Genomic DNA, 15,095 nt, shown 5'->3' on the forward strand with positions numbered 1-15,095 from the left:
ACCACAGTCAATTTCAGAACATTTTCATCACCCCATAAAACAGCCCTTTAGCAGCTACTCCCCATTGCCCCCCTCCAGCCCCAGGCAACCACTAATCTACTTTCTTTCTGTATGGATTTGCCTATTCTGGGCATTTAATACAGATGGGACCTTTACTTTTTGATGTGATCAGTGGCCAGTACCACAAGGTCAGAGGGATTTAGGCCTCTGAGGGACAGAACCTGCCTAGACGAGGACCGAGCTATAGTCCCGGCTTCTGGCTCAGTGGTCTTTCTGCATTGCTTTGAGAAGAGCAGAAAGAAGTTCATATAAGCAGTATGTGGATTTCATTTTTAAAGGATTCAGTTCAGCTGCATATTATGGAGCTACCGATATCCATGACCCAGAAGTTATCAAAAAATAAGATTTTTTTTCTTTCTCCTGTGGCTGTTTAAAATCTATTTCTATGGAAAGATTTCTGGAGATAAGCACCTTCTACCTTGTTCTGCTTTTGTGGCAGCCTTTAAAACTCTGTCATCAGGCAGGAAGAGTTAACTTGTCCTGCTTGGAACACCAGCTCTGGTATTTAATGGCAAAAGCCACAATTACTTTTGCACCAACCTGATACTTCCCCATTATGTGACCTTGGCAAGTTACTTAACCTCTCTGTCTCCATTTCCTTCTCTCTAAAATGTTTACAAACATAGCACCTAGCTGACATGATTGTATGAGGGTTAAATGAGTTGATACATCTACAATGTGTAGAAAATGGCCTGGCAAACAATAAGCACTGTGGGCACTAGCTGTGAGTATCATCTGAGACTCTTGATCGTTGTTAATTCCTGCCGGCCCTTATTTTTAGTTGGAGGTGGGGTGGGCAGTGAAAGCAGAGACTGATCCTTGTCAGAAAATATGTATACACTTGACCTTGGTTGTTGGTTTCCTCTGCTTATTAATTCATGCCAATCTGAATTAGTGAATATGTAGGATTATGGAGTCTTCTCACAGAAGTCCAATTTCATCTCCAAGGCAAGATGATTTTGTTCCTAGCCAATTTTACGTGTTTGCCTATGTGGGCTTCCCACCATGGTTCTGTCTGCCCCAGTTTTGCCGGTCCTTCTAGGTCCCTCTTGTGCCCATCCTCTGTCCCACCCGGTCCTGACAGCCATACTGGGAAGACCCCTCCTTCCTTCACACCTGGTAGTTCTAAATACGGAATGCTTGGAGACAAATATAAAACAGTATATATAGAAAGTGCTGAATTAAATATATTTTATTGTCTGCCCAGTACAATTAATAGCCTCCTTCAAGATAGTTTTCTTTTCTTGAATTTCCTGTGGTGCTTAGCATTGAGTATTCAATATTATGCCAAAATGAATCTTGAGCAAAATCAGTTTGCTTATAAAGGATTTAAGAAATTGGTTCCCAAGTATGTAAGCATTTTCTTTATGGTGCAGATTTTATTAGTTTACCATAAAAATCCCTTTGTAAATGGCTAGTGCAAGGGTCACCTTCAACCCTTCCTGATCCAAATATGCAATCTAAACTAAAGAAGGGCAGGTCAGTTAGTGACCTGTACTGAGGACTGGACTGATTCTGGTCAGTAGGTGTGTGCAGCGATGACCAGGGATGACAGAGGAGGGAGCACCTTCCCATTGGAAGAGTTGCTGTCATCCTTGACAATTTGAGTGGTGGTTACAGTGACTCTGTTACATTTTCAATGAAGTAAGATGCTTTTTAATTTTAAAGCCATCCGTAAAGATATTGAAAGGGGCTGCCCTTCAGAATTCTTAATGCAGTGGAACCTCTAAGTCTGACTTTAGACAGTGAGAGATGCAGAGATCAGCACCATGTAGAACACTCACTAGGTACTTAGTTCCCACTGCATGGCCAGAGCCCAGTTCTAAGTTCTTTCAGGGACACATAAACAATGTAAGGCACAACCAGTCCTTGATCACAACAAACTTACAGTTTGTAGTGATGAAACCCAAAACTCAGGGGTGCACAATATGCTAGGGCACGTGTAAGAGCTTGATTGTGAGGAATTCCAAAGAAGAGAGAAGCAAGATCAACAGTGGTCAGGAAAGGACAGACTTGAGCCCGACCTGGACAGTGGTATTTAGGTGAGTTTAGGGAGGGAAGGTAGGCTTTCCTGTGGCAGGAGTTCGTCTGGGTGAGTAGGTGAGCTTGGCACTGCAGGTGGATGTGTTTGTGATGCTGATGTCACAGCCCCAGTTGCAGGGAAGTACCTTCAGGTGGTCCTGTGGGCTGTGACTCTGCTCCTTTGACCTTGGCTTTCACCCTCATCCTCCCTAGCACTTCCAGTGTCTGCCAACCAGCAGGCTCAGCTGCTCCCACAGGTCCCACGGGAGCCAGCCCACATGAGATGAGGGCATGCTGTGGCCGGATCCTGAACATGTATGGTTGAATCATTCTTTGTACTGTCCAGTTAAGGTCCTGGTTCGAGGGCTGAATCAACCTTCACAGAGCCAGCCTACTGATCCCATCCCTCTGCTGCAACCCAGGGCTTCCTTCTTCCTCTTCACAAAGCACTCTGTCCTATCTTGTGGTTCTGCAGGTCCCCAAAGGAACTGACCAGAACTGGGCTCAGAAGCTCTATGACCGGCACTCCAGCAGCCAGCACTTCCAGAAGCCCCGCATGTCCAACACGGCCTTCATCATCGTCCACTTTGCAGACAAGGTGGATCTCCTCTCTGTTGGCTTGGGTATTCCCTTGGCCCCTCTCTAAGTAGACTCAGTGGGCTCTAGACCTAGAGAGAAGGCTGTCCCTTCCGAATTCAAATGGCTTGAAGCCTCAGCTAGGTTCCCCTTCCATCCTCTTTTACCCACCCCTCTACTTCTAGGGGATACCAAGCTTACCACAAGGCATAACTTCACAGGGGGTGCTATAGTTGCCCAGTCATTCATATATATATCCGTATATATATATATACACACATATATATACGTGTATATATATGTATGTATAGATGTGTGTATATACATGTATATATGTATATATACACATACACATATACACACATCTATACATACACACATATGTCTGTATATCTATAGTCTATACACACACACACACACACACACACACACACACACGTATATATAAATTCTAAAGCCGTTAAGAGTCTACCCTCATGGAGCTTGAGAGAGAAGGGAGGGCTGAAAACAAAGTACTGAATGGTTTGGCTTCTTACCTGGAGCCGGTGTAGCTGCTCTTCAGGGGGCTGCCTTCTCAGTAGCTGGTGCGTGCATAGAATTTGTCTAAGTGGATTTCTGTTTGCTATGCACTAGCCGGTGTTTCTTAAATTGCAATGTGTGTATGAATCACCTAGGGTCTTGTTAAAATACAGATGGATTAATTGGGTCTGAGGTGTGGGTGAGAAGCTGCATTTATAGAGCCCTAAAGAAACCTGTTATTATGGGAACTCCCTTTAAAACAATTTCTTCCACAAAATGAATACTCAGTTCCCTGTATGTAAATCTTGACCGTTTATTGGGTTTGCATTTTAAGTGGAAACATCTGTGGGTTTCTTATCTACTCACAGCTCTTTTCAGAAAATGCTATGTGGATGAGATGAAAGTGGTTGAGAAACTGCTGAAGCACTAACGACTGTGTCTCTCTCTGGTTGCTGTGGCCCCAGGTGGAGTACCTTTCTGATGGTTTTCTGGAGAAAAACAGAGACACAGTGTATGAAGAGCAGATCAATATCCTGAAGGCCAGCAAGGTAAAGAGTGTCAGAAGTGGGGAGTGGGGCAGGAATGCCCACGGCCAGTGCTGGATAGGGAGTGGTGATGCAACCCCCTTGGGGTGGAAAGACAGAGATGCTGGGCAGGGAGGAGGCCAAGGGGTTTGTTGGTCATTTCAGTATGAAAACACTTGAATGGCCATACCACTGTGAATGTGTCCGATCTTGTCTGAAGACACTTTAGTATGGCCTGATGGAGGGAAGAAAGCAAGGAGTGTAGGGGTAGGGGGAGAAAACTGGGAAAGATGCCTGCTAATAGAGGGGATAGGGGAGCATGGGAGGTGACAGGAAGAGAGAGGACGGTGAGCACAGTGATGGAAATGTAGCTGGTGTCCATCATGTCATCTGTCCTCCATCTCCTGCCTGCAGATGTAAGATTATTTAAACCCCATCACATCTAGTATCTGCATTTAATTTGTTCAGCAGTCTATAGAACCTCTCTATAAGCAGAAACTTAATGGAATAGAAGGTGGGATTTAAGGAACACTTAAATCTAGTAATTTGGACTCTTTCTCTGTTATTATCAGAATTTCATTTATTTCCAAGCATAGGGAAAAGGTAGCAAATATTGTGTCCATTCTACAGGTAGAGGAAAGAAGGCACCAGTTCACCCAAACATATCTTTACTAAGCACCTGCTTTGGAAGGCACTGCCCTAAACACACCATTTTCACACAAAGATGAGCAAGACAGAGTCTACACTCTGGTTGCTCCCCTTCTAATGGGCTGTGAGTGGGCAGATGAAGACACACACAGGTAACTGTGAAAGGAGAGAAGGAGCAGGGGGAGAGAGTGGTGCAGTCAGGGGAAGCATGTGCGCTGGCATTCTAAAAGCCAACTCTGATGCAGATGCTGTTGCTGGCTTTAGCCCTGCAGAGGAAACCTGGGGCTGGGGGTAGGGGAACTTCCCAGGATTTAGGAGGCTTTCTCCCAGAACACATGATACTGAACTCACTGCAGGGGCCTGATAACATTGGAGAAATGGCAGATTAATTTCTCTTTGTGATAAGCTTTAGATGAATGCAATAGGATGAGATGATAGAATGGAGAAAATATATCCAGCAAAATGGACCCAGGACATAAAGCCAAGTAAACCCTGTTCTATCACGTAGTGAGGGGTTTAGGGAGGATTTGAGTCAATAGCAGCATGCAGACTGCCAAGAACAGACCCCTGCCCAGTGTGATCTCTGGATATCTGGAACATCAGAGAATTAGTCATCACTGGGACAAATTGGCTGTGGGTAAAATTGAATATCACTTTGGAGTTCAACGCAAGATTGACCTTGCAGCTCCCTAAGATTTTAGATTTCCACTCTGTGGTGGTTAATGTGACTTTTTCCATTTTTTTCATGAGGGTGGTGGCATAGGGAGGAGCCCCAAGGCACAAGGAAAGAGAGTAGATGGAAGTGGTCTGAGCACTAGGATCCCCTTCCTCACGGTGGTCTCTTACGATGCCTGGAGGCCTGTGACGACCTATAAGGCCAGAAAACTCTGTTGTCTTGGTAGAAGTTTCTCGTTTCAGATTAGAAGCAGAAACGAGGGATGGAGGGAAGAGAGGTGGGTACTTTTTATTTAATACAGAGTCTGGTTCTGCCATTGTGTTGATTTCTGAGCATCTTAATTTGACTCTCGGGGATTCCAGAATCTAAAGAGGAGTGGTGCCAGGAAAACTCTGTTATACTCACTCTCCAGTAGGTTACCTTTTATTAATAGCTGAGCTGCTTTTCCCTTATTTTTATTTATCACCTTTATTGAATATTTGTGTAGTATATAGTGGTAACCAACACATGTAGTTAATCTCATGGAACTTAGTGAAAAAGATGCACAGTTGAATTACAAATTGTGGTAATGCTAAGAAGGTCAAGAAGAAGGTGCTATGGAAGAGAATGATAAGGGTGGGTTGGTGGCCCCCAAGACCACCCCCAGGTTCAACCATTCGCTAGGAAGACTCACAGAACTTAGCATATAGTTATGGCTATAATTTGTTACAGCAAAAAGTAAACAGCAAATTCAGCAAAGGGAGAGGTGGATGGGGTGACGTCTCCGGGAGACCAGGCACAAGCTTCCAAGAGTCCCTTCCATCTGGAGTCATACAGGATGCACATAATTCCCCCTAGAAGCAAGTCATGACACTTCTTTTGACATGCCTACCAGGGAAGGTTACCTGAGCCCAGGCAGCCAGGGTTTTTATTTGGGGTTGATTATGTAGGCACCCTTAGCCTAGCACAAACCAAAATTCCAAACTCCCAGAAGGAAAGCAGATGCTCAACATAGATTATTGTTTGCATGAACAATTTAGGCACAGTGAACAGTTCTTATCAGGGAATGGTGAAAATCCAAGTTCCCCTGACACCAGCCAGGGGTCAAGCAGCCTTTCTAAGGATAGCAGATGCAGGCCTGCTGTGTTAGCTCTTTTCTATACAAGAATATTGTTTTAGTTGCAGGTACTGGATTTTTATTAGAAATTAAATATAAGCTCATAAAAATTAAAATAGTGTGGAAATAAAATAAGTCTTCTTTCCCACTCCTTGACCCATCTTTTGATGGGTCAGAATATACCCTATTCTGCATGTTGGTACATCTTTTTAAGATTAAAGTAAGTGCATTATAGACACACAGTCCTCTGTAATTTAATTTCGCAGTTACCATTGTGTCTTGGTTGTCTTTCCACATGAGTACACATCTATTTCTCTTTTTTAAACAACTGCTGATAATTTGCTATTTCAAATAATGTAGCAATGAATATCCTTTATGTGTATCTTTGCATACAATTATGTCTATTGGGTAAAATTTTAGAAGCAGATTGATGATGGTTCAAAGAGTATGCACATCAAAAGTGTATAGATGTTGCTAAGTTGGAGGACAAAATCAGTATGATCTACTCTTGAAATGCAGCTTCCTCCTTCTCTTTCCTGCCCACAACCACAATGCTAGCTTTCCCCCTCACCAGCTAAAACATCTAAAGAGCCAGTGACCTTGTTGCCACCCCTGTCCCCATCCCAGCAACACCCCTGAGATGCTGTAATGTTGGCTAGCAGCACTGAGATTAACCAAGAAGGGCTTTGGCCGACCAGACCCTAACTGGAGGAGGGCTTGAGAACTCTCTACCCTGAGTCCCTCCTAGCCTGTTTCAGACGTCTCAAAAGACAGAAAGCAAAGATTGATGCTGTATCACCATAAACCTGCAGATGGGCTATACACAGACTGCAGCTGCAAATCAAAGAATGATTCTAAGTATGCTCTACACCATTCGGGCAGATGGTCATGTCTGGCAGCATCTGTCATTTTAGTATCTTTAAAGCTCATCATTTACTGAGTGAGTCTATTTTCTTTAAAATTTTTAGTTTTCATAGTAGCCCTATGAGGCATATGTTTCTAACTCCATATTAAAGAAAAATGAAAACCTAGAAAGATACAAGGTTCTATGTCGTTACATTAAACTTGTAATGCTTAATTTTTTATTGGTTTTCATTTAGCACGGCCAAATCTCAAATCCTGTTTGTAAATTCATAATTTTACCTAAAGTACTTTTATTTTATGAGAGACTTTTTTTTCCATTGGGTGACATCCTTGATAAGAAATTAACAAGTCATCATGAATAATTAAGCAGTAGGGGATAGAAGACACCCATATACTCTACCAACCAAAGTGATGTTCGAAGAACTCCCACTAAGAGCAGTGAAATAACAGGGTGTTAATGAGAATGTAATTAGTGAAGCCAGTTCCGTTGTCTGAGCAGTTGTAATGTAGCTAATTGCTTTCTCAGCTATCAGAGCTATAAATAGAGACTTAAGTAAAGAAATGCCTCTTTAAAACATGACTTCAAGTTATTAACAGACTCATTTTCTTTAAATACTAAAGGATGGAGGTTTTCCCTTCCAGTTTTTATTTATTGTGAAAAGGAATAATTTATCAACCAGGAAAAAAAGAAAACTTTAAGACGAGAATGTTTTTCCTCTGAAGATTTCCTATTCCTGGCCACCACTACATGTAGGTCAGAGGGACAAGCTGTGGGTCACGTGTTTATGCCAGCATGTGCTGGGCAGTGAGGGTGTACTGGGCAGTGTTTCTGGGCTATGGGACAGGCATCCCAATGCCATCTTTCCACTCTATCCCAGCATAAGGGATCTTGAGATGAATGTGGTCCAGAGGCCACCTTGGCCCAAAGCTACCTAGCCTGAGTTCATGAACCCTACACCTCCTTCCCAGAATTAATTTTCCAACAAACTCATCCCCCTCTGAATCTCAGAGATCCTACCACTTCCAAATGCAGTCTCAATGACAGGGACCTAAAATTAAAACCTAGATATTAAAATACAAATTCACCAGACTGAACCTTGGTCATGTTGGTACCCAAATTACAGCACAGGAATCGCAGGAACAGCTCAGACAAGGCCCAGGCGTTCGCTCCCCTTCTCCCTCCTGCTGCTTATGGCTTGACTTCAGCTTGTCAAGGAATGACAAGTACACATGTCCATTGCTTTCCATGCTGATGTGTTTTTAAAAGGTTATATACACACACCTTGTTTTGACCAAATAAGTTTGCTTTTTAAAAATCTTATGTTTACTTTTAATTTTTTAACTTATTTTCTGTATAGGAGCTTGAGATAATATACTATAAAATGTTCTCAAATGTACTTTGAGTGCTTCCCGTTTAAGATGTGCTGGTATTTGAAAAGCTTCTACCAATACTTAAACCAAGCAGGGCACTATGTAGGATAACTTTTTAGTTGACAAAACAATATTGTCTCCTTTATAATACAGGACAGTCCATGTTGTCTTCCAAAAAAAATGAAGTACTGAGACTTTTCCTCCAAAGCCTATTTAAAACCCTTTTAAAATATTCATCTAAATGTCAGAGATTTTTCCCTCCAAAGGGTACCATTAGTCATGGGAAAAGAATTGATTGAAAGGAAAATGTGTTTATTATGTTTACAGCCATAGATTTATTTTTAAAGAAAAGATTCTGGGGAAGAGACATCAGTCAAACTGTTCTTATACTGTGTCTTATTTTAACTTTATGTGTCTGTTTCAGAGGAAATATCTTTTATATTCTTATAAACACAAATGAGTAGGTGTGATTTCCAAGGTAACAGCTATGTGTCAGCTGTAATTGACTTTGTCTAAACTGCCAAATGGCCTTTAGAAAGTCTTTTCATGCTTCTTAGTCCCTTTTTGATTTGCCCCAGGCTTTTAAAAGCTATATATAGAAATGAATAGCAGAGAATACTAAAGCCAGTCCCTATGTACAGGTTTTAAACAAGTGACAGGAAAGTGTTGGTTTGTCTGGAGGTGCTACCTTGAGTGTTTGTTTGAAGGGGACAAGTTGTGAGAAATGCACGGGTGGCTGTCCTAAGGTAAACTGTGGCAGCTCTCTTACTGCTCAGTCAGCTTATAAACACACTGCTTAATAGCTCTAAACACATAATTGGAGTTTGTCAATTGCCCTGATCTGATCACTATACACTATATATGTCAAAACTAGGTACCCCATGTATGTACAGTTACTATGTGTCAATTAAAAAATAAAAATTTAAAAACCTCTTCCTTTCACTCAGAAATGTGATCCTTTGTATGGGTCTTTTGTCAAGTAAGGGCTTGGCGACTACGGCCGGGTGCAGTGGCTCATGCCTGTAATCCCAGCACTTTGGGAGGCCGAGGCAGGCGGATCACAAGGTCAGGAGATCGAGACCATCCTGGCTAACAAGGCGAAACCCCATCTCTACTAAAAATACAAAAAATTAGCTGGGCGTGGTGGTGGGCACCTGTAGTCCCAACTACTCAGGAGGCTGAGGCAGGAGAATGGCATGAACCCGGGAGGTGGAGCTTGCAGTGAGCCGAGATCGCGCCACTGCACTCCAGCGTGGGTGAGAGAGTGAGACTCCGTCTTAAGAAAAAAAAAAAAAAGAACTTGGTGACTACTTTTCATTGTGACTTTGGGCTTGTGTATAGTTGGGACACTCCTCGGGTGAGGTATCCTTACCTAGCCCAATCTTCTTAAGGGATGGGTGTGGATGGAACCAGTAATTTGTATTTCTTGCCTGGGTCTTTTGCGGTTGTCTACAGCCCAGCGTTGAACATGGTATCTCTTAGTCTTTCAGTCCTGTCATCAAACTAGATCTCTTTCTATGTTCATTGAGTTTATAAAACAAATTTTGAATAGAATACGAAGCATACTATACCTCCTTTTGAGAACTAATATTCCAACACAGTCATCTCCCTCTAAATCCCTGATCCTACCACTTCCAAATGCAGTCTCAACAGCAGGAACTTAAACGAAAACCTAGCTTTTAAAATAACATACAAATTCTTCAGACTAAACCTTGATTATGTTTGTATCCAGATTATAGCACAGTGCCAGCTTAGGTACAAATGTACCTTGGACAGTTTTTACTTTCTGTTCTTAAGTTACAAATTCCCTGTTAAATGTATAAAATTAAAAGCGTAGATAGCCTTTCTAATGGAAGCAGGAGAAAGGGGCTGAAATCTTAAAATTCTCCCATTGGTGATTCTGATTTCCAAGTTCCTAGTGTGATTTTTCATACAGATCAAGCATCACAAATCTAGAATGCTCTAAAATTTGAAACTTTTTGAGCACCAATATGCCATTCAAAGGAAATGCATCTACAGCCGTACCACCCTGAACGTGTCTGATCTTATCTGATCTCAGAAGCTAAGCAGGGTCGGGCCTGGTTAGTACTTGGATGGGAGGAAATGCTCACTGGAGTATTTTGGATTTTGGGTTTTCAGATTAGGGATGCTCAACCAGTAAGTATAATGTAAATTCTCCCAAATCTGAAACACTTCTGGTCTCAGGCATTTTGAATAAGGGATACTCAATCTGTACCTGTTACTGACCTTACGGCTTAATATATTTTTTCACAGTAAAAGCTACTATGAATGATTTCTGTAAATTTGACCCCCTCCCCACCACCCAATAGTATAGTTATGCAGATTGGTAACTTCTACCCATGCCTCAAACATCTTGAAAATTCACTTCAGAAAGTATATGAATTAGAATTATTTAATAAGCCAGTGTTTTGCTTTGCCATGACAGACAGGCATGAATCACAATGACATCTTCAAAATGTGAACCTGCCTCTAGCCTCCCATTGTTTCCCCATGGAACTTTCTCAGCACCAGTCTGATTGGGCCACTTTGTCCTTTCTTACCTGTATCTTGGCTCTCTGGCCCTGGTCCATGGAGCCCCCAGGCCCAGCTCTCCTCCTCCTCTCCTCCCCTCCTCCAGCCTATTCTGCTCCTGCCACTCTCAGCGTTTAGTTCACCTGAACACTGTTCATCTATGGCTTTCTGCCATAGACAGTGAGGACAAACAAATGGGCATTTAACATGTGGCTACTGGATAAGGTTTGCATCCAGAGAAAACTCTGGCTGTTGGTTGGCATGTGTTTGGGTGAAGGTGTGCCCAGAGGTATGCCCTCACGCTTTCGGTGACTGTAGTGATCCAGGAGAGAGCTGGGTAGTCCTGAGCTGGAGCAGCAGCTCCAGCTCCGGATTAATGAGAAAAAGGACTGCGTGATACTGCCCCATGGGCAGAATCTGGTACTTGATTGAGATATAGGAAGCAGGGAGAGGGCAGTATCCTAGACTAACCTAGGAAGTCAGCGGGTGAATGTGGTTTGGGCTGTATTGAATTTGGAGTTCCCAGTGAAACACCTAGAGGGAAGAAGAGCAAGCTGGAATTGTGAGTCATAGTAACGGGAAAAGATCCAGACTGGAGTGGCAGGATCTGGGAGGGATTGTTGGAGCCATGGCCTAGGGGAGACTGTCCCCAGGAACTGAGGTAAGTGGTGAGGATGAGGCTGTGGAAAATGGCAATGCAAAGGAGGAAAGTGCAGGAAAAAGCCCCGTGGGAGGTTCTGGGAAGTGCCCCGGGCAGGGAGAAGACTGGAGGAAGCAGAACTGCTAAGTCTCAGGAAGGGACCTTTACAAGGAGGCGTGGGCCAGTGGCACAGAGGCCTTTGAAGAGGTCAGGTAGGATCAAAAATGAAACCACACCACTTCTAGCCATTGGACTTGACAATCACTGGAGTTGCTCTCAAGGTACAGTTCAGCAGCATGGGGAGGAGGCCATCTGGTGGAGGGAGGTCTGGGGAGGAGCAGCGTGGAGGGCGGTGTCCATCTGTGGATGCCTTGCTCGAGGTGATCGATGGTAAAGTGAGGAGAGAGACAGGTTGAGCAGGGAGGGGTTTGAAGCAGCATAGAAGTTTGAACATAGCTTTATGCTTGGTGGATAGAAGCCAGGGGATGGAGCGATTTCAAGTATAAGAAAATGCAGGAATCCAGGTCAGGGAGTGACTTAAAGGAATCATCTGGTCAGCTCTTCTATTTATATAGATGAGCAAGTTAAAATCTAGTAAGCCTGAGAGGTTTGCCATGGCCCCACACGGCTATCAAGTTGCAGGGTCATATCTAAAGTTCAGGTCTCCTGACCCAGCCCCATACCCTTCCTGCTATACCTCATTACTTCTGAGCTCCTGCTAGGTTGTAAGCTCTTCTGGTCTCCCTGGTCTCCCTTGACTCGTCTAGGCACTCAGGACAGGGCTTCACGTGCAGTGGGCTCTTCCTTATGCTGTAGCCAGGGATCTGTTTAGAAAGAATTGCCATCGCTGGTTCCAGTCATTGCCGCTCTCTGTGGTGCATTGTTGCTTGGACTCTGGAGCCAGGCTGTCTGGGTTCAAATCCTGACTTTGCTGCTTACAGCTCTGTGATCTTGGGCCCTAAGTCTCAGTTTCCTCATCTGTAAAATAGAGTGCAATGGTGCTTACACCATTGGGAGGCTTGGAGGAGTTCATGTGTGCCAGGCATAGGCAACGTGCTCAGTAAATATTAGCCCCTGTTATTTTAACCCTTTAATGGCATCCCATTGCTCTTAGGATAAAAATAAAGATTCTTAACTGAGGCCTACATGAGCCGGTCCCTCTTACTTCCTTCTCACTGTGTACATTGTAGGTTGACCGGCTTTATCTTAGCCCCCCGAATGCACAGAGCTCCTTCATAGGTGCCGTTACTTCCACCCCATAACATGCTGTCCTCCCCATATAATGTCCTACAGTTCAGACTTCCCTCCCTAAGAGAATCCTGTCTTCACTTCCCACATCCCAGACCCCCGATTCAGTCGCATCTTTGTTGTTGATTTCCCTTAGGATATTCTTTAGGATATTCTTGTCCATATGTTTTTAATTGTGGGTTATTTTCATTAGCATTCACCTTCCATGCTAGACCATAAACTCCACGATATAGAAGAGGCTAGTCTTGTTCTATAACACTTTTGTGTCACCAGTCCCTAGCACAGCACTTGTTGCGTATTGGAGAGTCAGTGTTGATGGATTAATGCGTGGATGAATGAATGAATGAACAAACTAGTCAATCTAATTTCTTGACAGTCAATGACCTAGTATTTGCTTTCTCTTCTTTGACTGCACATGGAATTGAGTACCTAATAAAAATATCGGTTTTTTATGATGTTGGCATACAGATTTTAGCCACAGATCTTAAATTGTGTTTTTATTTCTGACAGCTTACTAGTTACCTTGTCATCTAAAAAGACAATATTTATGACTTTGAAAAGCCATGCATGAAGAGAGGGAGGAAAATTTATTCAAAGATGCTGAGAATAGCAACAGAATTATCATCTGTTGGCAGCTAACACTTGGGGGCATCCTTAGTGATCTCACTGGGGGACCCTCCAGGGTACCTGCCTGACAACAATATCATCAGTATCCTTAGCAGGGATTTGTCTCTATCTCCTTCCATGGAGCTATTTATACTCTGCATGTTGTGAATAGGATCATCCTTTCCATGCCCTCAGGCAGGGATTCAAGGTATGCTTTACTCAGAAATATGGTGGCATTCTCTAGTGCTAATCATGGTGTCAGCAGCCTATTGTAGCCACAGAATAGCCAGCAGTGAGAATGGGCTTGGGCTGCTCACCAGAAATGGCTTTAAGATTGTTGGTTGGTGCTTTTAGACTGAACTTAGAACCCAGGCCAGGGAACTAAGGAACTGCAACTTTTATTTGCATGCAAGTCACTCTGGTGGAAAATGGAAATTGGATGCTTCTAATGGTTGGTGTGTCTGTGAGAAATGAGGAGTGCAAGGGGAACGTGAAACTGACACGTGTTGATTCCAGCATGGTTGTGCATGTAGGTGCACATGAAACACTGTTGTTGCATTGCTTTATAACCCATTAGACTAGCTCCTGTGCCGCGTAAAACAAAACACTGACTTGTGTTAATTTCTCTTGACTCTAAAACTGAAACTACTGAAATGTATGAGCTTTGTAATAACTAAGAATTAGGTAAGAGGAACTAATTTTTTTGTATGTTTTTAGTTTAAAATGCTTGATGTAGAAGATTAGCCCATAATTTTCACCAGCATTAGGTGCTGTTTTAAGCATTAGGCATTGTAACCTTGTATGTATGTGCAGGTGGGCACACTCATTCTAATCCACTGTGATAGTGAAGTGTTCCTGCATAAGGTGAGGCTTAAGGCTTGCTAAAAACAAACCCTTGGATCCACGGAATTCATACAAGTTGCTTTATGCTTGATCTTATCCAAAAGGCCTAGAAGTGATATGGGTTACTTTAATATGTGAAAAATACCAGAGTCATCAGACTGAGGGGGGTTCACTGAACAAAGTGTCTGCATCTCTCCAGTTTCTCCTTGGACACAACTTGGGTAGTTGCTGATGGTCTTATGCCTGCCCTAAGTGAGGTCAGGTTGCAAGAAGCCCCATGGGAACGGGATGGTCATCATGTGTTTTATACCGCCCGTCATATCACCCTGGAACTCCAGCACAAAGGTACCTAATAAGGTTGCAGAAACTGCCTTTGAGTGTGCTAAGTCACCTGAATCTGACAGGTTCTGAGAACAGTTCTAGTGTGCCACCAGCACCATCTTGCTACTCTGTCTGGACACTGTAATGTGCTAATGTGACATCATGACTCTGTACTATCAGGTATCCCTGACTGCAGGAGGGAGATAAGCCAGGGCCCACTGTAGACTATAATGTGAAAAAGCTCATACACATTGCCTTGTTTTGATATGCTTCTAGGACTTTTTGAATTCACCTAGAATAGTGAATTATTTTGTGAATTTTGGACCTATTCTTACGTGATTCTTTCCAAGCTCTTGGCATGATGCTCTTGGTTATGAAAGCCTTCGTAGGTGCTCAGTAAATACTCCATTAGGCTGGAACTTAATTTATTGAAGGTCTCGGCAGTGCAGAGCATCACCAGAGCATGAGCTGTCACTGCTCTATGGGACCTGTAGCCGTACCTGAAGATGATGCTGCATCTTCAGTAGGTAGCTTGCCTTAGCCTGAATC

At 43.2% G+C, this 15,095-nt stretch overlaps 1 protein-coding gene across 4 annotated transcripts in view; it reads left to right on the forward strand.

Annotated features, from left to right (window-relative positions):
• Window positions 1–15,095, forward strand: part of MYO5B (myosin VB) — a 363,462-nt gene that overhangs the window by 236,898 nt on the left and 111,469 nt on the right. For all 4 annotated transcript variants that reach the window (XM_063639552.1, XM_055299641.2, XM_055299651.2 and 1 more), the window contains exons 13-14: window positions 2,558–2,680; window positions 3,642–3,725. In XM_063639552.1, the coding sequence (XP_063495622.1) occupies window positions 2,558–2,680; window positions 3,642–3,725 (207 nt within the window). The remainder of the gene's footprint in view (window positions 1–2,557; window positions 2,681–3,641; window positions 3,726–15,095) is intronic.

This window comes from Symphalangus syndactylus, chromosome 1, assembly GCF_028878055.3.
Source record: "Symphalangus syndactylus isolate Jambi chromosome 1, NHGRI_mSymSyn1-v2.1_pri, whole genome shotgun sequence".
Taxonomy (NCBI): domain Eukaryota; kingdom Metazoa; phylum Chordata; class Mammalia; order Primates; family Hylobatidae; genus Symphalangus; species Symphalangus syndactylus.